The sequence below is a fragment of the Pyrgilauda ruficollis genome, unplaced genomic scaffold, assembly GCF_017590135.1.
Source record: "Pyrgilauda ruficollis isolate IOZ18807 unplaced genomic scaffold, ASM1759013v1 scaffold3, whole genome shotgun sequence".
NCBI lineage: Eukaryota > Metazoa > Chordata > Aves > Passeriformes > Passeridae > Pyrgilauda > Pyrgilauda ruficollis.
The window spans coordinates 22,417,031-22,439,605 of NW_024524377.1; the positions used below are offsets into that span (position 1 = coordinate 22,417,031).

The following is a 22,575-nucleotide window of genomic DNA, read 5'->3' on the forward strand; positions in this document are numbered from 1 at the left end:
GTAGGCAGTAGGAACAGCTGACTCAGTGTCCTGTCTTAATTGTGTTAAGGCAACTTTTTTTTTTGGTGGGGAAGGAATCAAAGTGGACATGTGAATGTATAGGCCCCTTCAAGCTTTGAATAGCTATGATTATCCAAGTATTGCAATAAAAATTGTCTTTGCTGGGAAGGAGGTATTTGAGAATTGCACTGGGGTGAGGAAAAGAGTCCACTAATGCATATTTATCTTTATTTATAAATCTGAAATACCACACCCACTCTGGGACAACAAGAGTTTCCCAGAGTTTCCTTTTTCCTCATTGTCTTCCCCATATAGTAACTTTTGCTGCAAAATATGGAAGGCTATGGATTCAGGGGATTGCTGTCAGTCAGGAGGAAACTGAAATCTGTTCCAGGCTCATGTTCAGTTGGTTTCTTACCCCTGCAAACAAGAGAAACCATGCTGTGAGCTTTAATAGGAGGTGAGACTACTCAGCTTCTATCTGTTACTAGGGATGGATCAAGGCACCCTTATTCTGAACAAGCAGAGTTTTGATTCCATCACATGATGTGCATTTTAGATTTCTTAATAAAGTCCATGTAATTCTAGATGTGGATTCCCTTGTTCTGGAGTTCAGTGCATTAGGGCCAAATGGGCATTTCCCTGGCTTTCAATAAAGGAGCTGACTATTGGGGCTCTTTCTGTGAAAGGTAACTAGAATTTGGAAACATAAGTGCTGTCATACTTCTGTCTCCTTTGGAGCATTAAACAATACTCACATTTTCTCCAAAGAGAAATGGAGTCAAGGGATTAAGTAACTTGTTGGGGGGGGCGGACAGGCAGCACGTGCCGGGAGTCTAATAGAAGCCTCTCTTCCTTTCTGTCTGAAGCAGGATATCAATTCAAGTGATGCACTTACCTCAAAAACAGACGTGCTCCTGTCACTCCTTGCAGCGTGGCTTTATCTCCTTCCACTAACAGCATCGTACCTTCCCGCAAGCCCTGGTGGAGGTGGAAACATTTAAAATTATTTTCAAGCTATGTCAAAGGGTAGAATACTTGTCACAAGCAGGCCAGTCTCAGTGGCACCATGACTACAGACTAAACCTTCTCGCTTACTTAACAAAGAGGTAAAGACAAAAATAGGTGAGTTATCTTGTTTTAGAAGTCGATTTACTTGTTTATTTCAGTTTTCACTCTTAAAGGAAAAATCATTGAGGAGGAAACTGTTTTTTCCCACAGTTATTCTTAGATCCACTTTGGATTGAGCAATAGCCAGCTGGGTTTGTTAGTGCATAAACTTGATAGTACAAGATCAAACACAGGGACAGGAAACACAGAGGTCCCACTTTCCCAGACAGACATAATCAAATTATGTATACACTACTGAATGTGCAAATTCAGAAACTATTACAGAGATTAAAGTTAAGAGTATCTGCAAAAAGATTAAGGGGGAGTTTTGTACCATCTGCGTGCACAACACCCCCAGCACCAATATATGGTGGCCAGTGATTGGGAAGATCAGAGCTGCCTAAAATAGTGTTGAGCAGCACTAATAGGAGTATGCATTTCATTGGCCCTAATCCGTTTTCTACAATGAGCAATATCCAAGGCTCAAGCTCTTAGCAAGAATACAATTAGCATTCCAATCCATGGTTTTGTAAAACTTGACAGGCGAGGAACCCACACTGAGAGCCAGCATGAATGCATTTAAAATGTTTATCATGCTACAGCTTCCTGATGGAGAACTACTGCTCACCAGAACTGGAGGGGTGTTTGGTTCTTCATGATACTGGTGGATTCTTTCCTCTCTTGTCTCCTGCAATAATGAGCACAGATTTAGCTTCCCAGGCCATAAGGTAGGACTTGGGAGCTATCCAGGCAACCTGACACCAAACCATTTCATAACATTAAACAAAGCAGGCACTTCCCCTCAAGCAGAATGGGATGGCAGAATTTACTCTATTTAATAGATATGTTTTACTCTTCATCACTAGCAGCAATTTACTGCAAGTTGATCAAACAGAACTCACATAATCCCAACCCTAAAAAGCCTTAAAACTTAGTTCCACTCAATTCATCCATTTTTGTTTAAATTAGTACGATCTCTGTGTGCAGAGATAGTACTAATACTTCCAGGAAAATGGTAGAAACAAAAGCCTGAGGTGCCACCTTTGTGAAAGAAAGTAGTGAATCATGGATTTTCAGTGATTAAGTATTTGCTTGTCTTCAAGTAGGTATTACACTGAAGAGTTTCCTTCTATGAACAGCTCTGTCATGTTTCCTGAGGTTTGCTGCTGAACTGAGCAACAGTAAAGAAATAAAAACATAGGAACACAGCAGGGACTTGGTACAGCACAGGGCTTGCAGCCTCCTCTGAGAGAAAGAAAAGAAGTTATTTATAGGGAAAAGACTGCCTGCTTATCTAGTGACAAGCTGATTAAATGAATACCTACAACTTCATCTAAATTCTAGAAGCACACCCATCTCTTCACCCATCTAGAAGCATCTACCATCTCTTCATTGTTCCCTAACTCTTAATACTTCCTCTAACCATGGAATTTTGATTACAAGGAGCAAAGTATTTAGGTTGTTAAAAGATGCACCACACAGATTGTTCCCTGAGGAATTAGCTGACATGCTGTTTCAAGAAGGAGCTCCTCCCCACTGTATGGAAATCTGTCTTTGTGCTTGATGGCTGAAGTGTTTTTCTTTCAGCTATACTAGTGCATGTGCTTGCTCTGTAATGGACATTACAGGACATTACCGGCTGTGCTTGCTGCAAGGACACCAGTGCCCAGGTATTTTCTTACACAACTGTTTGAGTCTCAAGATCTCCCTATTCTGATTGTATCTTCAGACCTTTAGATACTTAAGCCTCTTAATCTGTGTTTAAGTTAGGTCTTCCCAAGCAGCAGGTAAGACAGAACTTTCCAGAACTGCAGTGCTTTGCATCTTAACACTTCAGGTTTATCTTTTCTTTTTTTAATTCCCCCATTCCATGCCAGATATCCAGCATTTCAGCAGTATTTCAAACATTGCAGAGCTTCTGTTTGTGAAAAACACTTTGTTCAGTAATACTGTTGCCAACTCCTCTTCCCAAGCAAAGTTAAGTTTTAGGAGGAAGTGAAGTGTTATTGCCTCATTGGCATTTCCAGTTTCTCTAGGGAGCAGCTGTTTGACATTCTATAGCTTTATAAGGCCTCAAAAATGCACACTATTTTTACTCCTCCACACCCTAGTTACTGTGTTAGTTCTGGTGTGCTTTACTTACACCCATGTGAGTTCTTTTAATGTCTGGGTCCAGGTAGTGGGGGTTAATATTAAAAGGAACTAATCCTAGAGCCTGCAGGGAAGGTGGATAAACAATTGGCATGTCATTGGTGGTATTGATGCTGACAGTAGCAACGTTGGTTCCTGCGCTGGATCCCATGTAGGGAATCCCGTCCTGAAAGACAAAAGCAATGATCAGTCTGCAGCACAACTAGTAACTCAATTTTATACCATCTTCTATCAATCTCAGAAACCCATCAGTCACATCAGACTTAGTGCTTCCAGCTCCTCTCACTGTTACCTTTACAGGTGAAAAGCAGAACAAGAATTCAGGTTCTGAGGTGGGCAGTAGCTTCTCTGTGTCAGAGAACTAACTGCTGCCTGCCTTGTACTCACAACTCTCTGACCCCCCAAGAGAGAATTTACCAGGCTGTCAGTGCATGTTGATACTTTGCTATTAAGAGGAGAGACTTGCTTCTATTGCAGTTACAGGAAATATCTGAACTGGCTTTGAAGTAGCTCCTGAAGAGAGTGGGCCATTGGAAACTCAGTGCAGTGTTGTCACAGCATCAACTTACCAGAACCATGACCATTGTTTAGCTATCAGTACTGAGTACTGTGCTGTACATAGAAGAATGCCACACAAATATGCAAGTATACAGGTAATGCTGAACAATTTGTAAAAATAGAGCTGTCTTCAGACAACTGGTGATAATATAACCAAGTAGTTATCCAGACTTAACTGGCATTTGGATGTTTTCTGGCTTTCATTCCCACAACAGACACTGAATTTCTATATATTAAGATAAGCCTAGCTAACCTTTATTCTTGGCAGCTGGCCTTACTGTTAGTTTTATAAATCTATATGAAGTCATTTGCAGTTCCACATTGCTATGGAACACCTTGCTTCTCTCCTCCTCCAGAGATGGTATATCTTTGCTGAGCCTTATGAGATTCACTAGCTAGACTGGTGCTGCTCACCAGAGGGGCATTCACACCTCTCAGTTCCAAGGAGATACAAGAATTACATCATTTTCAACAACAGGACACTGTCTAAAAGGCACATATGGATCCAACTTTATCACCAGCTTATTAGCAGACAACCTGCAACATGAACACATCTATATCAGTGAGATATAAAGTGGACATCTCAAGCTGAAAAACAGGGTTTCTGGGCGTAGATTAAATCCTGCACTGGTCTTTTGACTGGTATTTTGAGCAATTTACTTCTAGGGTTCTATGTAGAATTGTACATCCCAAGGTCTTGCAATCCAGCATCTAGAAAACTGCTCTAGGAAGACAGACTGCTGACCTGAAGTCTTTTCAATGACTCAGTAACAGCCTTATTTGGCCATGGTTTTCAGTTCACCAGGCTGTTTGAGATGGCTCAACATCTGAAGTATATTAGAGACAAAAATGCAGAATCAGCTTGGATTTGACTGAACAAAAGATCATGCATGAGATCCAGCCATTCAGACTTGGCCAGAATCTGTAGTTTTACCTCAAGAACTCTCTTCCTGATCTCATGTATCAGACTGTTGTCATAAAGAGCTTTCAGGAGACGGAATGTGTTCCCACCTCCTGCAGAAAGAAAGTTCAGCTTATTTAACATGCTTTCACCATCAGTTTTAATTGAAGCCTTTGCAAACTTGGCAGGCACTATGAGTTCTATGCTCTATTCAGGGCAGTATCCTGCTTTGAGAAGCAGTAAAACCAGAAGCTTCAGAAGAATGGTCACTGGGCAGGCCATGGGCATGCCCTAAGTCATCCTTGTAAGGCTGCCACTGTTTGACAGTGACCTCTCTTCCAATGCCCAGGACCATGGTATTAGGACTAGAACTTCTTGGGCTTGCTAAAGTGATGATACAGCTGTTATGATCATATTTTTACACTGAGGTACTGTTCAAAATAATAATTTGAAATTTACTGGAGATGAAGTTCCATTAATAAATCTACTTTCCAGCCCACCACTAAATTTAGTCTTAGGGCTCCCAATTACTGTCTTCTGTAGTTTCTAATTACTAGGCCTAACTGTTTAATTGTTGGTCTTCAGTGCCACCTCTGAGCAGGACTAATCCAATGCCCTATAAAAACCTTCACTGGGGAGTAAGAAATAAAACTTACCAATAAATATTGCTTCAGATTTCCTTATGGCTTCCACTGGATCACAAGATTCATGAATGCTGTCCAGCCCATAACCTTAAATGAAAAATATTTACCTTTGCCATGTCAGTTTGGTGGAAGAATAGGTTATGTTCACTGCCTCCCTGCCCACCTCCTCGAACCCTGAGCCAAATGTCTCAGTCAGGGAAATTTCAGAAAACTCTACAATGTAAAACAGAGTGTACATCCTATATTAGTGCAGGGCTTCAGCACCCAGCTGCACAAAAGGAAATGTTCATTTTGTGGAGATATGCACTCAGAGTCTAGGAGCTGAGCATTTCACTTAGCAGGTGCAGGTTCAGGCACAATACCCTGCTGAGCATTACCAGGTAACTAGAAAATGAGGAAAAAGCTGTTAGTCCTCAGCTTGGCTATGCTGAAGTCTGATGGGACGTGTTGGTTCTAGCATTGCTTGTGCAAATACCTAATCTGAGCATTGTTTTTGTTAGAATGTCTGACTTTGATAGATTTCCCTTGCTGGGGTTCACTGAGTACAGGAAGCATCAAGAGAGACAGAAGAACATAGGCATTTGATAGCAGCAATCTTCCTGCAAGTCAAGGAGCAAAGTGTGCTGCCCAGGCAAGTGAGTACTGATTATTACTACACTAACGAGTCCAAAGTTACCCTAAACAGTGATAGAAACTAGGTGGAGGTCTTGCTGTATACTGCTCTGCAGAGATCTTTGCTCCAAGCAAAGTTCAGCTGCTGTCCATCATGGAACTATCTGGCTCCTTAATGTGCTTTAAGCAATGGTCTTCACTTAAAACCAGTGGCTTGAGCAGAGGTTTAAGATATATGGGAAGAAATGTTCCCTCATGTGATTAAGAAGGATAAAAAGATGCCACTTAGGGATAAAATCTTCCTCCCTGGAGTGGGCAGAAGTGTGTGCAGCAGGATTTCTTCTGGAGGCCTCTAAAACATCTCCTTCCAGACAGAAGTCCGCAGCCGACTCCGGCTGCTCAGTGCCCTTGCTGGCGGTACCGCAGCAGCCCAGCCCAGCCCGTGTGTCCCGCGGCCGCTCCGTGCCCGCACCCTGCTCCCCGTGCCCGGTGCCGGCCCGGCAGCGCCGGGCACAGCCGGCGTGGCCGCAGCAGCCGGGCCGGCCTTACCCAGGCTTTCAAACTTCTCCCTGGCCGTGCGGGCGTAGGCGTCGCGGTCGTGCAGGGCGTAGGGGATGAACAGCACCCGCTTCACCTTCCTGGGAGAAGAGAGGGAAGAGAGGGGAGAGAGCGGTCGGCACGGCGGAGGCGGGGCCGGGCGCGTCCCGCAGCCCTGCACGGCGCTTACTGCCCGAGGAAGCGCTGGATGTGCTGCTGGCAGTGGCCCAGGTACCCTCCTCCGTGCAGGGTGGAGTTGGAGATCAGCAGCAGGCGCCGCGGACCCCCCATGCCGAGCCGAGCCGAGCTGAGCCGTGCACCGGCCCAGCCCGGTCCGCCCCTTCCTGCCCCGCCGGCGGTCCCGGGGTGGGGCCGAGCCGCCGCCGCTCCACCGCCCCGGCCTGGCCATGCTGGACTTCGCCATCTTCGCCGTCACTTTCCTGCTCATCCTCGTGGGCGCCGTGCTCTACCTGTACCCGGTAATGCGGCCGGCTGTGGGGCGGGGGGCGCTCGGCCCGGCCCGGCCCCCGGCGCAGGCGGGCGGAGAGCGAGCGGCCGCGCGGCCGAGGCAGCCCCGGGCCCGTCCCACAGCCCCTGGGCTCGGGCGGGACGTGGCGGAGGCCTGCGGGAGAAGCTGCCGGGCAGGGCGTTCCCGGGACAGCGCAGCCCCGCAATCCTGCTTTACGTGCTCCGGGAGTGAATCCTGCTTTCCAAAGGCGCGATCATCTGCTCGCCTTGCGTTTTTGCAGGCCTCCAGGGCAAATCAGTGTGTAATACCCTACATTGCACACTTGACCCTTTAAATCTTTACGCAGACATCTTTCATCTAACCAGATGAATAATCCTGGTTTAGCCAGTGGCACCAGGCACAGAGTTGAGGTTTTATCGGCTTAGCAGGTTTAAAGCCTGCAGATGTAGCATACCCAGCTCCTGTTTCATGTTTGTAAGTAGTGTAGGAGTATTGGTGTGGAAAATTCATCTCTCCTCCTGGAAACCTGTGGGACCTCTATAAAATCTGAAGTTCATGTAGATTGATGCATTTCCTTTTACTCTAGGCATCTAGGCAAGCATCAGGTATCCCTGGGCTGGCTCCAACTGATGAAAAGTAAGTGGTTTCTGTCTCCACATTGATGAAGTTCAGCATTGGCAGAGGATGCTATTCATGACCAGATATCCTCTGTGTTTCTCAGGGATGGCAACCTGCCAGATATCATTGTCAGCAGCAGTTTACATGAGTTTCTTGTAAACCTTCATGAGAAATATGGGCCACTGGTCTCCTTCTGGTTTGGAAGGCGTCTTGTTGTCAGCCTCGGCTCCATCGATCTCCTGAAGCAACATGTTAACCCCAACCGGTTGTGTAAGTGTCTTTTATGCTGTCTTTTGAGTTCATTTGTTCTGACCTCACTGGGCATCAAAGAAAGGGTGTCAAAGGAAGTTGGGTTTCATTCAACATTGAAAGAAAATGAGACTTTGACTTTGGTGCTGCTTACTGGACTAGAGTATCAGTGACCAAGGATTACTGCTGTCCAGTGGCCATCAAGAAATCAGTATGCTTGTGTCTTTTACCATCTCTATACAGGCCAAACATTCAGGAATAGCATCATGCTCGTCAGTCACTTGGTAGAGCAAGGTGAACATCCTGTAGCCACTTGGCATACATTTCAAAAGCAGTTTGAAGTACAGTTTAGGAGGGTAAACTTTGCTAAATTACGTCTGAAAACAGCTCTGCTAGTTTGTGATAACTGCTTTGTTTGGTTTAGCATGGAGGTTTTTCAAACTATTATTTGGAAAAGTTCTTTACCTTTCATGTTTCTTTTGGTGTGTAGAATTTTGTAATGAAAACCTTCAATGATCTTCCAGTCTTGGAAGTGGATGGCGGTGCTGGTAGCTGAGTTGGCCGTCTTAGTCATGGGAGAGTATTTTAATTTATGGCCTAAGCCTCTTAGGTGGGCATTTTGCTTCCTAAGGTTATCACACTTGATAAGTTAACTCAGTTGGTGTTTGGCTTTAATGTCTTGCTTTCCCAGTTTTTATCTTAGGAGGTTGACTGAGGTGCTGGGTGCACACCTCTGACCTGATCCTGTAGGCTGTTTTTAGGCACAGGCAGATAGCTCAGCTCACTTTATGCTGGGGTCGTGAGGGGTAAGCTTCATCTACAGTTGCCTGACAGAATCAAAAAAAAGAAATGGTGACAATCTGGGAAAGGAGTGGGAGTTAACAAGAATCAGCAAGACACAGTGGATAACGATGACACTCCAGAAGGTGGAAAACCACCCTGAAAGATCTGAATGCTCTCAAGTGTGTTTGGGAGAAATTAAGCAGACAGTGACTTTCTCAAAGCTCAGAGAAGTGGTGACAGGCCCCTGTGCAGGCAAGTTCTCATAAATGTTCTGAATTTGGGAGGATGTGGGTATCAGAGAAAGAGAAATACAGTGCCTGGACTTAGGTGCAGGAAATGAGGTGACCCAGGCAGCTACAGACTGGCCTAGTATCCTGCTATGCCAAGGGCTAAACGTATTTTTTTAAGGATGGGGGATAAATGGGAAATGCATCTTGTACTTTGATAATTAGATTTTTAGACAAGTAAAGTGATAAAACTGTTTATGTGAGGGATTCAGTTCAGAATTTGCTTGGATACTGATAAATACTGACAGGTACTTGAAAGGGGGATCAAGGCTAGATTGTCTTGGAAAAGCAAAATGCAGTGTTGGGGTCATGAAATAGTCCATCTTATGTTAGTGTCCTACCCTGATGGCATTATTCTGGAACCCTTTGTTGGCACAGGGCAGCAGAGTGGATATCCCTGAGGGCTGGCATAACAGGAACAGGAGGAGAAAAAGTGGGCTGCATGAATTGCCTGTGGGATGACATGGCCATGGAAAAAAAAGGATATATTGAGTCATGGATTTTCTGTAAAAGAAGGACTTCTGCATAAAATGAGCATGAGTCAGACCTGGAGTCCTGTGTGTGGCTCTGACCTCTATACTCAGGCATGATTTTGAGTAAAGAAAGTGCAAATAAAGGCTGCCAGTGCTCTCAGAGGAGTGGGAAGTCTGTTGTGCAAGAGAAGCCAGGGAAAGTGTGTTCAGCCCAGCCGAAGAAAGAGCTTCTGAAGAGATCCTCATAAAGGCAGCAGGCTTGAGAAGGAGGGTTCTTACAACTTCAGAGCTGGAAGAGCAGCAATATTAGTTGTATCACTGCTTTCCTTTTAGCACTGATGTTTGCCAGAAGTGCTCAAATTTTATTAGGGATGAGGAATCTTACAGGTTTTATTTCCTGAAGCACTGAGGTATAAATATATATATATATATATTGAGCTGAGTAGCTGTAGCTGAGTAGCTGTATCAAAGCCCTTCCTGTACCCTTCCTTGGTGAGTGGGAACAGGGATTGTAGTAGGTCTCAGCCACAAACTAGCTCTGGGCAGGTTGAAGTTTTATTGGAGATGTGGTCTTGCCCATATCTCTTCTGTGCACACAGTGCTGTGGAACTGGAGACAGCCCACAGTGGATTGCATTATATCCAATTCCTGACCCTTCAGCCCCACTGAAAACCCATGCCATGTGACTCTTCCTCAGTCAGCTGGAGTGCCTGAGGCCCCCAGCCATCTTCCTGGATACCTGACATTTGGTTTCCAAGGCTGAAATACAGGATTTGGCTCCAGACAAAGGTTCCTCTCATCTCATATGTGTGTCACAGGTATGGCCAAACTTCTTGGAGAGAGGTGCAGATGATGCATTTCTCATCAAAGCCTTGAAGCTGGACTAATTGGATTCATACTTACAAACATTTCCAGTCCCAGGAGACTCTTTTTCCTTAGGCTTCAAGCAGTGTTCGAAATTGGTATGTTTTCATGGCCTCTTAAAGCTTGGTTGAGATTAATTTGCAAGGGGAATTCAAAGGAAGTAAAACTTTGTAGCTGATACTGGCGATTGATCTGAGTGGCTCTGGGGAAGCAGTTCAGGCCTACAAACAATGTGGATGTGAAGAGGGTGGGCTAATTCAGGATTGCCAGGAGCAGGGGATTCAGAGACCAACTTGGAAAATTCTCCTGAGTTTTTGTTGATTTTTGGGTTGGGGCAATGGACCTGAAGCACACTAAATGCTGGAGATGGAGGTATGAGTCCTGGCCTGTCTGAGCAGGACTTCATTGCTGTTCTGTGAGCATTTTACTGTGCAGGTTCAGAGGTCCTTTCTATCTCTGATACTCAGTTGTGCTCAATCTCAGTTAGATCTTTATATTTACTTGCAATGGTGTCCTGCATTCTGAGGTTTTTGGGATGGGGAGATTTCCATGTAAGTGAAAAGAACAGTTGAAATTTTGATATGTGTCACTTGGGGGGGTGAAAATGTAACCCTGGAGATGTTTTCAAGATAAGGCTGAAGGATGAAGTCTGTGCAAGTGCTGGCAGAACAGAGCTCTCTCCAGAGGCAGTTTGTGCCTTGTGGAGTCTCTAGCCTCCCACAGCTGTGCAGAAATAGCCCTTTCCCAAAGAGCAGGAGGCAGAGCCAGCCCTCAGCAAAAGGGCAGCCTGGGCTCTGCAGCCCTGAGTGCACAACAGTGTGTATCGGTGGTGTGGGATTGCCAGTTTAGTCTAGGGACATTGGGAAAAAAACCCCCAGAGCCCATGGCTAATCCAGCAGTTTCCTTTCATATGCAGTAGGAAAACTTTGCAGTTTCAGCAGGCGTTGCTTCTGAGCATCCTCCAGGCTCTCTAGATGCCTCTGCTTGCCGGATTTTCTGTGTGGGCTTTGCCACCTGCCATGTGTCTTCCTGGCTGCCCAATATTGTGCCTGGCTGTGCCAGTGCCAGTCAGCAGGGATCTGTGACATCAATAGCAGCTCCATGACAAAGTACCTTGGAGGAGGAGTTGTCAGCAGCAGCTAGAGGCACATAACAGCCTGTGCCACGTGGAGAGCCGCAGGTACCATCTGCTCTGCCAAAAGACACATGCTCGTGCTCCTTGTCATTCAAAGTGGGAAAGAGGGTGAGATGCAGAGCTTAAAAACATTGGAAAGGAAAAGATGTGAGAGAAAAACATTTGGGAAAGATTACCATATTCATGCCTCTGGCTTCGTTAGCTTCTTTTATGTCTTTAGGTAGTAAGTCCTCTGCAGGTGGGAATTTTTTCTTCTTGTAAGTTTGCCTGGTAGCATAATGAGGCCCCAGTCTCTGTGGGGAATCCTAGATACATCCACAGCTGGTAAAGTCATATGTGTCTGGCCCAGCCTTGATGTTTTCTGATGCCTCAGAGGTTTCACTCTCCATCTGGGAGAAATAACAGACTATGATAAACAGTGACAATATCCTTCTTGAAAACCCTGATTGCTGCTTCCAAATAGCTTCTTAAAGACTCCGTCAGTTCCACAAAACACACTAAAAGGTTTACTGAAAAGGAAAAACATATGCCATGCTGTATTGAACAGTTTTGCATTGACACATAATGTCCTTCAGAAAATTTATTAAATAGAGATCCTTGGTGGTGAAATTCAGAGTTAAAAATCCTAAATGAAATGAGTCATGGATTGGGAAGTGACATGGTTTTATCTAGTTTGTACACTGATGCAGGTGTCTGTGTGGAAGGATCGAAGATGGAAAGAAGGGAATTAGCAGTAGAAAGCCTTCTGTAGCTTAGTGGGGTAAGCTTCAGAGCTTCTGTGCTGGAGGCAACCCTGGCAGACAGGTAGATGCTAGTTTGGGAAGAGCTCCTGAACAGGGAACTCAGTGCCCAAAAGAGAAATCATGCAGGAGCAGTAGGGTATCAAACAGACCTTGCTGGGTCTGTGATGCAAGGAAAGGAGTGCCAAGAGCAACCTCTGGCTGTCTGTCGTGTGAGCTGGTATGTCCTGAGTGCACAGCCACGTTCAGGGCAGGAGTGCACACTAGATGTGGAGGGGAATGTGCTAAAGAGCCTGCAGGTCAGGCTAGAGGAGAAGGGGAAAGACCATGCCACACTCACTCTTGTCACCAAGTTGATGGCACAACCAACTGGGAACTGGCAAACAGGGAACAAGCTGTGAAGGCATTTTTACTAAAGAGTTACTTTGTAGAGCCAGCAGGCAAACTCTGCATGGGGAGCTGATCGCAGGAGGACAATCGGCCTCAGAAAAAAGACTTTGTGAGGTACTAGCCCGCACTGAGCAAGAGAAACTTGACACCCCAAAGAGACTGTTGTAGGGGAAGGAGCCACACCTTGCTCACTGCCCAGAAGTAGCAGTGTCCAATTAAAGAGGCTGCTGTTTTAATCAGCCCCGTTTAGTGTGAATTTTGAATGGTGTTTCCTCTGTTTGCTTTCAGTGGATCCCTTTGAGACAATGCTGAAATCCCTCTTGAGGTACCAGTCCAGCCTGAATGGGGATACAGGAGAGAGCCACATGAGGAGAAAACTGTATGAGAACGGTGTGACCAAGTCCTTGCAAAGTAATGTTGCTCTCATCCAGAAGGTAACTGCCTTTGTAGAGCAGAGAAGCCCTGTGTGGCACACAGGGGAAGGTTTAGTGAGAATGATCACTAGGATAAAGGACCTGCATTCAAATTAGTGCTGGAGTTAGAAGCATCTGAGATAGCAAACAGCCTCTGCCTTTCATGGTGTGAATATTTGAGTTCTCTTAGCTCTGGTGGGTTGGGGGAAAGGCTGAGCTTGCTTAATTTTTATGCCAAGATACCAGATGCAGTTAAAGATACTGGAGCACCTGGATTCAACATATAATTCCCTGGACAGGAGGATGGAGCAAGGAACCAGCTTTTGGGGCCACAAAGAGGTGATTTTATTTAGTCCAGCAGCCAGAATATGATCTGTTTTCCTATTCTGGAGCATCTGTATTAAAGGGATTAAAGTTTCTTTTGTGACAGAGGGAGCAAGAGAGGAGGGTAGGGTTGCCTTGTTAAGGGAGAGCCTTGAAAGCAGAAGATTGTAGGCTAAAATGTTACTGTTTAACAATGGAAAGAAACCTGGAAAGAGTTTAGCATTATTCCATAGCCATGAAAGTGTGGTCTGCCTTAGGAAGTGGGTGGGAATGTGTCCAGGGTGTGTTTGGTAAATAGACTTCTGGTGTTACTGCTAACTAATGGTTCATTCCCTCTCAAGCTGTCAGAAGAGCTGCTGGCCAAATGGCTGTCTCTCCCCGAGGCACAACATGTGCCACTCTGCCAGCACATGCTGGGCTTTGCCATGAAGTCTGTCACGCAGACAGCTATGGGCAGCAGCTTTGAAGATGACCGGGAAGTCATCCGATTCCGCAGGCACCATGATGCAGTAAGTTCCCGAAGAGCCAGGAAATCTCCTATTCAGTTTTTCCAAACTGAAAACACAGAGCTTGTATCTGTGTACAGTTTAGTACAAGCTGCTGCTGAGACTTTGAAGTATGAGCTTGAGGGGTCTGACTCACTTGTCCCAAGCTGAGACAGCTTTCTAACAAGCTGAAACTGTTAGAAAGATCCTACTGCTGATTCTGCTGTCATTAGTCTGAGGTGTTTCTAAAGGATCCATGGGGATCAGGAACCCAGATTCAATGGCAGTTGGGAGGTCTTTGGTACCTAAGTCAGTTAAACTCGGTTGGGACTGCCAGTGGAATTTCTCCCTTTCAAAGGTCTTCTGAAGGCTCTGTGACATTGTGGAGAAAGGAAAATCTGAGGAGATCTCACCTGTATCCACATGTGGGGATATTAAATATGCTGGTGATAGGGTGGGAAAGAAACAGTTCCATCTCCCATTTAAGATTCCCATAGCTTTTTTCCTACAGTTGTAATTACAGTTGTTTAATTTCAGCTTAATTCCAGCTATCATAGATACAGTGTCTGAAATGGGATGTGGAGACCAGTTCCATATTGACAGGAAGTCCTAATTTTATTTGGTGTTTTCATTTTCCTGAATAGGAAAGAACAGAATAGTCCCAGCAATCTCAGCCTATGGTAAGTGATGGTGCTGTTCTCTCTCTCCTTCTTCCAGATCTGGTCAGAGATTGGAAAAGGTTTCTTGGATGGGTCTCTTGACAAAAACATGACTAGGAAGAAGCACTATGAAGATGGTAGGTTTCTCCCAAAAATATGGTTTTCCTCCCACTCTGATTAATACTTAGTAGTTAGCTAGCATGTGAAAGCACTTCATTTGCCCAGTTGTTTTGGCTTCTCTTCAGAGTTGCTCATCGAGCCATAAGCTACCAGATACATTGTACTTACTCTCAGATTCGATCATTGGTATGGAGTTGAGTGGCAGGCTGCCTTTATGTGAGAAGTTGCAGGACTAAAACTCTAGTTACAGGTCTTGTTTCAGGGTCTGTTCAGTCTGGAGAGTGATGGAGGGGAAGAATCAGGGTGTGCTTCCTCCCTTACTGTTCTCTTCCCTAGTGTTCACTTTTGACCTCTCTTGGAGGCAAGCAGCTGTGCTAGGTGGAGACAGATGGAGTTCCTGGATTTGGCCTGTATGGGCCTTCAAATGATGAACCATCTGGGGCCTGTACTGCCAGACAGTCACTCACAGCCTGGAAGACACAAGTACTGAGGTGCTGCTTTGTTGAATACACCATCAGATAGCCTCTGATGTGCTCTTACAAGATAACATGATTTTCAGGTCTATTATAGCAGTACTATTGTTTCTAATATATTTTATAGTAAGTTATTTTAATTTTAGGTTGTCTTTTTTGTTAATAATTAAACCATTTCGGTATTGATTAATAAGATGCTAAACTAAAGTAGATTGTATCTGGAACTAAAGTTTTGCTTGTAAATCCTCCAAACGCAGTGTTTCCTTCTTTATGCTTCTGGTTCTGTTGGTTTCAGAACCTGAGGACAGCTTCTGCCCCATTGAAATGGGTTCCTCCCATGGTCACTCTTCCTGAGTTGTAGTAGGATGATGCATGAGGACAAAATCTCACAAACTCCAGATAGTGAGCCTTGGTGTTTGAGTGTTGCTGGCCTTCCTGTGCAGAGAGGAGGAAGGAAGGTAATTCTAAGGCAAAGGAACTGAGCTGGGCTTTGATAAATGGAGTTTCAGACCCAAATTCTGCTCCTGTTTCTTGGATAGTCCTCAGTAGGTCATTTAAGCCAGACAGGCAATGGTGTCTAGGACCCTAACTCCCCCTGGTTCCCACAGCAGTTACCAGGAGTTAGGCACTCACATATCTTGAGATGTGTGGACTCTGTGCCAGAACCCTCCAATGTTTCCCCCCATTCCTCTCTCTGCACTCTTTAGCACAGAGCCATCCTCCTGCACCCTGCCTGTAGAACCCCTGGCCAAAGGGGCTCCATCAGTCCTGGTGCTGTAGTAATTGTAACTCTGCAGGTCATGTAACCAGAGTTATGGGGCTCGTACTTGTTTTTCTGGGGGCTGATGAAAATACATTCTCTGATGGTTTGACAGCGTTACTTGTCTTCCCCTTGTGTGATTTCAGCTCACAGACTACACACCTTGGTTATACCTGTAAGGACAGCTTTTTATAGCTTTTTATTTAGTTCCTGCATTTTCAGATAAATTTGGGATACTGCCTTCCAAATTGACAGTAACATGTAACAGAGGCTGCTTCTGTAAGTGAGCCCAGCAGGGACAGCTGGTCTGAAAATCTGCTTGGGAAGATGAATTTGCTTCTCTGCAGCACCAGGATGACCAGGTTTTAAAATAGACATTTCTTTTTTCTTCCAAAGCTCTGGTGGAAATGGAATCCATCTTACGGAAGGTTACGAAGGAGCGCCGAGGCAGATCATTCAACAGGCATGTCTTTATAGACACCTTGCTGCAGGGGAGCCTGAGTGACCAGCAGGTCTGTGTAGCTGTTACCTCCTTACACAGTAATGGAGTTTTGCCAGATGGGCAATTCATTACATTGCAGCCTTTGATTAATACAAGTTTTTGCATCTTAGCTTAGGTTCTTTATCAAAGCAGGGCTTCTACTTCGTTCTTTCCACTCCTGCAATGTTTGATTGCATTAGACTTTGGTAGATTTCCTTGCCACTGCTTCATAGCTATTTTTATAAACCAGAAGTATTTAATATTAAGCATGTCTCGTGCAATTCAGTGGAAGTTCAACAGAGAGTTCAGTTTATGTCTTCTAGATGTATTTCCTGCTCTCTGCACTAAAGGGATTTAATGTGCTTGAGTGGAGAGTGTGCTACTTCTTTATTCTCTTTACAGTCATATGACCTTCATTCCCTGAAGTAGATTTTCTTTCCTAGATTCTGGAAGACACGATGATTTTCTCTTTGGCAGGATGTGTAATCACCGCTAACTGTAAGTACAGTAACTGTAGGTAGCTTCCCATCCTTACACTCAGCTGCCAAAAACTGTGTGTGATGACATGAGACTTAGCCTAGGCTAATAAAAATTGCATTAATCATTCTTTCTCCTGAGCTACAGACATATAGAATAAGCTAATTTTTACATCAGACTGTTGACACAGCCTTGCAGTTAGTGAGCTGAACCTAAGCTGCATTTGACAACCTTTCCAGTCTTATGGTGAACCTTAGAATTTCTCCCCATTGCTTTTTGCTTGCATTCTTAACCCCAGACAACTGATGCTAAATTTAATGAAGAAAAACAACAAAATAAATAAGCTACAAAGGTCATGTTGTAAAATTGGTTCAGGCAGGTAGGAAGAAAGAGTGCTAGTATCTGTATGGGTGCTTTGAATTTCTGGAGGATAGGTGTGTTCCAGGTATGGAGGACTGTCAAAGAAGGTACTCTGGGATTTATGCAAAGATTTTGAAAAAAACCCCAAACAAATAAAAATACAAACTGAAGCTGTATAAAATACCTTACAATAAAGGGATGATTATCTGGCCTTGTACCTCAGCCAATTGGGATGGGACTCCAAAGAAAACCTCCAAGATGCATCTAGGTGTTAAAGAATGGGAAGTAAATCAGACAACTGTGGTAATTCTTTCTCCAGAAAATATCCTCTCTGGTACTCCGGGAAGACTGTGATTTTAAGGGGCTTGCATCCACATGGAGTCACAGAATCACAGAATATTCTGAGTTGGAAATATCATCATCAAGTACAAGATTCCAGATAGTTCTCATGAATAGACATTTTTGAGAGCTAGAAACATTTCCTTGTAGCTTTAGGGAAACTGCATCCTACACACTTATTTCTTATGCAAGGTTTTTTTCTCACTTTGTTATTGAAGATAATCTCAAGTACCTCAAAAAATGGATGTAGGGGGACAAGTGCTGGCTAACATCTGCAGAGAGCTTCCTTCAGGAGCCCCAAGCATTGGCTGTCTGGGGCACATGCCTGAGATGTGCTAGGGAAAACCCCCAAATAAGGGAATATTCTGGAGCTTTGAACAAACCAGCCTTTCATTTGCATGCTTGGTGTAATAGCCGTGACTCCCCTGGGTTTGTTGGGCTGTGTGGTCCCTTTGCCAGAGCTGTGGGGCTGAGTGCTTTAGTGTCCTGCAAAGCTCCTCATAGCATTAGAAAGAGAATTTTAGCTTGCAGGGCCTCTTGTTACACAGGAGTGCAGTCTCTGTTCCTACCACTGAATACAGGATCAGCACAGCCTGCTGTGAACAGAGGCCACCTTTTTCTAGGCCAAAAAGTAATATTGAAAATATAGGAAGTAAGAAAACTGAATGCCATTTGTAAAGGATTGGATTTTCTGGGTCCAGTCTTGTCTTGATTCCTTCCCCAGTGTGCACCTGGGCAGTCTATTTCCTGACAACCTCAGAAGATGTTCAGCAGAATCTCTACAGGGAGATGGACCGTGTTCTGGGGAAGGGACCAATTACCCATGAGAAAATGGAGCAGCTCAGGTGGGTCCCGTAGAAGGAATGCAGAGGAAGGCTGTGTCGTGTGGTGGGGACAGGTGTTGCCTGTGGAGTCTGATGCCTAGCCTGCACTAGGACAGGAAAAGGCATCCAAAAGCTGCTTACTCCCTTTTTTCTTTCTGGAAGTTATCAAGCCACAGGATGACTTGCAACATAGAGAGAATCTGCTGGCATTCCAGACACAGGGACCAAGGTGCTCACTTTAGGTTGTCTGTAGGAAACCCTTTAGGTTCATCAGTAGAGGAAAAGCACAGAATCAGTGCCCTGGCTGCCAGGCCAAAATTTTTGCTCACTGTCTTGTTTGGTTTTAGTCCTAGTTTTCCAGAAGTAGTAGAAGTAATCAGTCATTTTCATGGTTGGATATAGAGATATTTAGAGAGAAAGCGTGGACCAATCTTCTTTTCAAAGGGCTGCAAGTAATGATGACTGGTCAATAGTGTGCCTTTATGTTTTCTGCATTTGTTATGTTGGTGCAACGCAGGTGCATTTTGTATTTGGACTAGTGTTGGGGTTTCACTAAGGGAAAATTGAGTGTGTTTTTCTTGCTGCTTCTCGTATGAGTGAGACGTACAGGAAAAGGGCTGGTGTGTTTATGCATTTTAGCAGATTTAGTTTGGTTTAAAATCTGAAAGGAGAGAGATTCCAATAACCTTCTGTAAAAGCTGTTAATGAGATTTAATGCTTCTTACAAAGATGTTGGGACTCCTTGCCAGAAAAAAAAAAGAAGTGCCTCTAAATAAAGCATTTGACTCTGTTCTGCTTGCTGCCACAAGGATGTGGACAAGCTTCTCTCTGAGACTTACACTAACCAAGGGTTACTGGTTGCAGGTACTGTCGGCAAGTCCTGTGTGAGACAGTGCGAACAGCAAAGCTCACTCCCGTTGCTGCCCAGCTGCAGGAGCTGGAGGGCAGAGTCGACCAACATACTGTCCCCAAAGAGGTAGGGCAGTGCTGGGAGCACTAGGCCACTCTCCTTTCCTGTAGGGGAATTTGCTGTTTCCTCTTCTTCCAGACCAGGGGTGAGGCAGGAAGACCATTTCTTCTGGTAGTGTTGAACCTGAGCAGGTGCTCTGTCCTCTGAAAGTACAGTTTAGCTCAAAGTTTGCCTGCAGTTCTCTGTGGGAGAGGCTCTGAAAATTCATGTTCTCTTGCTGAGCAGATTTGCTTCTGCTTCTTGGATGAGTAAGCTTTTGAAGGGGCCTGTGGACTCAGTTATGCATAAAAGAACATTGTTTCAGGCTTCATCATATCACCTTCCCTTCCAGAGAGTAAAGTAGTCCATACATACATCTCAGCAAGCATAGAGAAATGGGGTCACACCCTCTGTAACCACCAACAATTGCAGCATGATTCTTAGAAGTTAAAATCCTAACATCTGGGCATGGATTATGAAAATCTGTAGATGAATACTGCATAATTGTCTTTTTAATCCACCTAAATATGAGTAGTCTATAGAATAACCATCATCTGGCAGAGCTGTTGAGAGGTGTCTCTAATTGTTCATTTCCTTCCTCATTGACGTGTTGTAATTCTCTTTGCAGACACTTGTGCTTTATGCTCTTGGTGTGATGCTGCAGGATAGTTCATCCTGGCCATCACCATACAAGTATGTACAATCAACTGTAATTGCAACTAATTCCTTTTCTTTGTTAAATTAGATCTTGCAGCACAGCCTTTTGTGCTGTAGGGCCTGCCTTAAGCAGATTGTGGAGATGAAAGGGAGTCTATAAGAAAATCAGTTTATGGAGGTCTGGGTTTGTTTGTTTCCATGGGCATGGTTATGGGGCAGTTAAAGTCAGGTTCCTCCGATGCTCCAGTCGGTGTGTGTGCATGTATGTGTTAGGGTTTAGTGAAAACTTTTTTGTGCATGTACACAGAGCTTCCCTGGCTATTGCTGGTAATTTCTGTTAAAAGTTTTCTGTGAAACAGTGACTTGAATGGCTTTGGAATCACTGCTCATCATCATGAAACAAGGATGCAAGGGAGGAAATGTCAGTCTCAAGTTGTGGGTTTTTAGGGTGAAGGGAAATGCTGCCTCAATATATCAATCTGTCTGTGAAAACTGAAGTGGATCTAGGCCAGTGGAAGTTAAAGAAAAAAATCGCTGTAGCTTCTTGTGACCTCCAGGTGGCAAATATTAACCTGTATCTGATTTACTTCACTTGAGCTGCAAAAAATGTGGGTCAGTTATTCTGGACAGAGATAACAGACAGCTGAGATTTAGGGGAAAGAATAGAGCCTTTAGAACAGCACTTGTCCTCTCCTGCAATTACACTTTTTAGAAAGAGGTCAGGCATTGATGCACCAGTCTACGAGCCCCTTGGCAGGGATTGCCTCTCAAGGTAGGTCATAACTGTGTTCAGGTTTGCTGAGACCCCATGGGACCTACAATGAGGACTGCTATGAACATTGTATGTTTGTTTCAGGGAGGCTGGGGTTGGGGTTTAGCTTGAGGTAGATGAAGATTTCAGTGACAGAATTAGGAGACCACCTCTGCGTGATCCCTTCATCCACCTACTGTACAAAAACACTGTTTGCCCTCCCTGCTTTTTTGCTAGGCAGATGCATTTTCTCTCCTATTACAAAATCTGTAATTTTCACTTCAGGGGAAATGTGAGTTTGGTGCTGCTTTTCCTAAGGATCAGCACCCACATGCCCTTTCACCTTGTTAGAAGCAGACCTTGGATGTTTAAGCAGGGAAGCGAAGGCTTGAAGTATTTAGCAGAAAGGTTTAAAAGGACCGTCTTTGTCCATCAAATTTTGTGTTTGGAGGGGGGTTAATATTTAAATTGAATGTTATTTTATTAGTTTCCCTTGTTTTAACTCATGCCAGCTCTGGATAATAGTTTTCTCACAGTCTCTACCATCCTAAAGCTGGAAACCACTTTTCTCACTTCAGTGAGTCACTGGCTTCCCTCCCCCAGTGCATACAAATACACACACCAGCTGCTTGAAGAGAACGGTGAGGGGCAAGGAGAAAAGGGAAATATTTTTGGAAGTGAAAAAGGAAGGGACTCAGGCAGAGAGAGAGGGAGAGAGAGAGATAAATGAGACTGCATGTGCCCTGGAGAGGAATAGATGGCAGGTAACAGCATCAGCTCAGCTGTATACTGCACATTAGTTCCAGCCCTGTTTCACACTACCTCAGTTTGTCAGCATTTTGACCAAGATGGGACACAGCTGACCAGTTGGGAACATTGATAGAATGGATGGATGCACAATTGCCTTCATACATTTGTGTGGAATGACCCAGAGAGAACAAATCAGTGAAATTCTCTATTTAATTTCCGGTTTTTTACTTGTCTCTGTGTGTGTGCGCACATTTCTTGGGAAAGGATGCTGTGCCTGCTCAGAAAACCCTAATGTGTTTCATCTTTTATAGGTTTGACCCAGACAGATTCAATGAGGAATTAGCCGTGAAAAACCTCTCCTTGTTGGGTTTCTCAGGAAGCCAGGAGTGCCCAGAGTTGAGGTGAGCATAGGGAAGGAGGTCTTAGTGAGTCTCTGTGGCAGACAGGAGAGAAAGTGCTTCCAGCATCTTGGTGTTACTGCTGGGACAACCTGTCCAAGCTGTTGTGCTTTGGCAAATTTACATCATCGTGAGGTTTTTATTTTTTTCTCCTGTTTCTTCCCTCAGGTTTGCCTATATGGTGGCCACAGTTCTGCTGAGTGTCCTGGTAAGGAAACTGTATCTCCACCCAGTCAAAGGACAAGTCATGGAGGCAAAATATGAACTGGTAACCTCGCCAAAGGAGGAAGCCTGGATAACGGTGTCTAAGAGAAGCTAAGAGCAAGCAAAACAAGGGGTTAAAAATGCCAGCAGTGAAGCTCTGAGCAAGGGTCTTAACGAGAATCATACTGGCACCATGTTTATTCAGCCAAGGAATTTTATATCCTGAAAATTTTTTTTACGTTCCATATTCTTAACCTCATGCCTATCTTGGGTACTTTCTCTAATTCAACCAGTAGTCATATTAAAGTAGATTTAATCTATATGTCTTTTTTATATTTGCTTTTGGATCTCTGGGCAAACCTTTGCAAAGGAAGCAATAAAACTTTGCAGTGGGGTGTGGATGAACTACTGGGTGTCAGCTAGTCAAAGACCAGAGCTCTGGTTAACTCAGCCTCCTTCCAACAGCAGCCAGAGCTGGGTAAGAGTGCCCCTCTTATCCTGTGGAATGCTTCTTCCTGAATCCTGGCTAGATAAGACCTTGGAGACACAAGGACAAAGCCTTTCTCTATATATAGGTATTTTTATTCAAAGTGTCTTTCCCTCCCTTGAGCTATATCTGTCAGGAAGAAC

The 22,575-nt window shown here is 44.5% G+C and overlaps 2 protein-coding genes across 3 annotated transcripts; one reads left to right on the forward strand and one right to left on the reverse strand.

The window, feature by feature from the left end:
- Positions 1-211: 211 nt before the first annotated feature.
- LOC121356675 (alpha-aspartyl dipeptidase-like) lies at positions 212-6,922 on the reverse strand. 2 transcript variants are annotated; one of them, XM_041473359.1, is made up of 8 exons: positions 6,704-6,837; positions 6,526-6,614; positions 5,377-5,451; positions 4,754-4,833; positions 3,254-3,427; positions 1,739-1,798; positions 899-981; positions 212-420 (listed from the first exon to the last, which is right to left on the reverse strand). In XM_041473359.1, exons 1-8 carry the CDS (start codon positions 6,802-6,804, stop codon positions 342-344), a joined length of 741 nt encoding a protein of 246 aa, XP_041329293.1. In that variant the 5' UTR covers positions 6,805-6,837; the 3' UTR covers positions 212-341. The 2 variants fall into 2 exon arrangements, with proteins under 2 accessions (XP_041329293.1, XP_041329294.1); XM_041473360.1 differs by having other exon boundaries at positions 6,526-6,922.
- LOC121356674 (cytochrome P450 20A1) lies at positions 6,871-22,267 on the forward strand. Its single transcript, XM_041473358.1, has 13 exons — positions 6,871-6,992; positions 7,569-7,618; positions 7,704-7,870; positions 12,810-12,955; positions 13,600-13,767; positions 14,461-14,539; positions 16,152-16,267; positions 16,680-16,734; positions 18,137-18,257; positions 19,101-19,212; positions 19,814-19,878; positions 21,655-21,744; positions 21,910-22,267. Exons 1-13 carry the CDS (start codon positions 6,921-6,923, stop codon positions 22,058-22,060), a joined length of 1,392 nt encoding a protein of 463 aa, XP_041329292.1. The 5' UTR covers positions 6,871-6,920; the 3' UTR covers positions 22,061-22,267.
- The last annotated feature ends 308 nt before the right edge of the window (positions 22,268-22,575 follow it).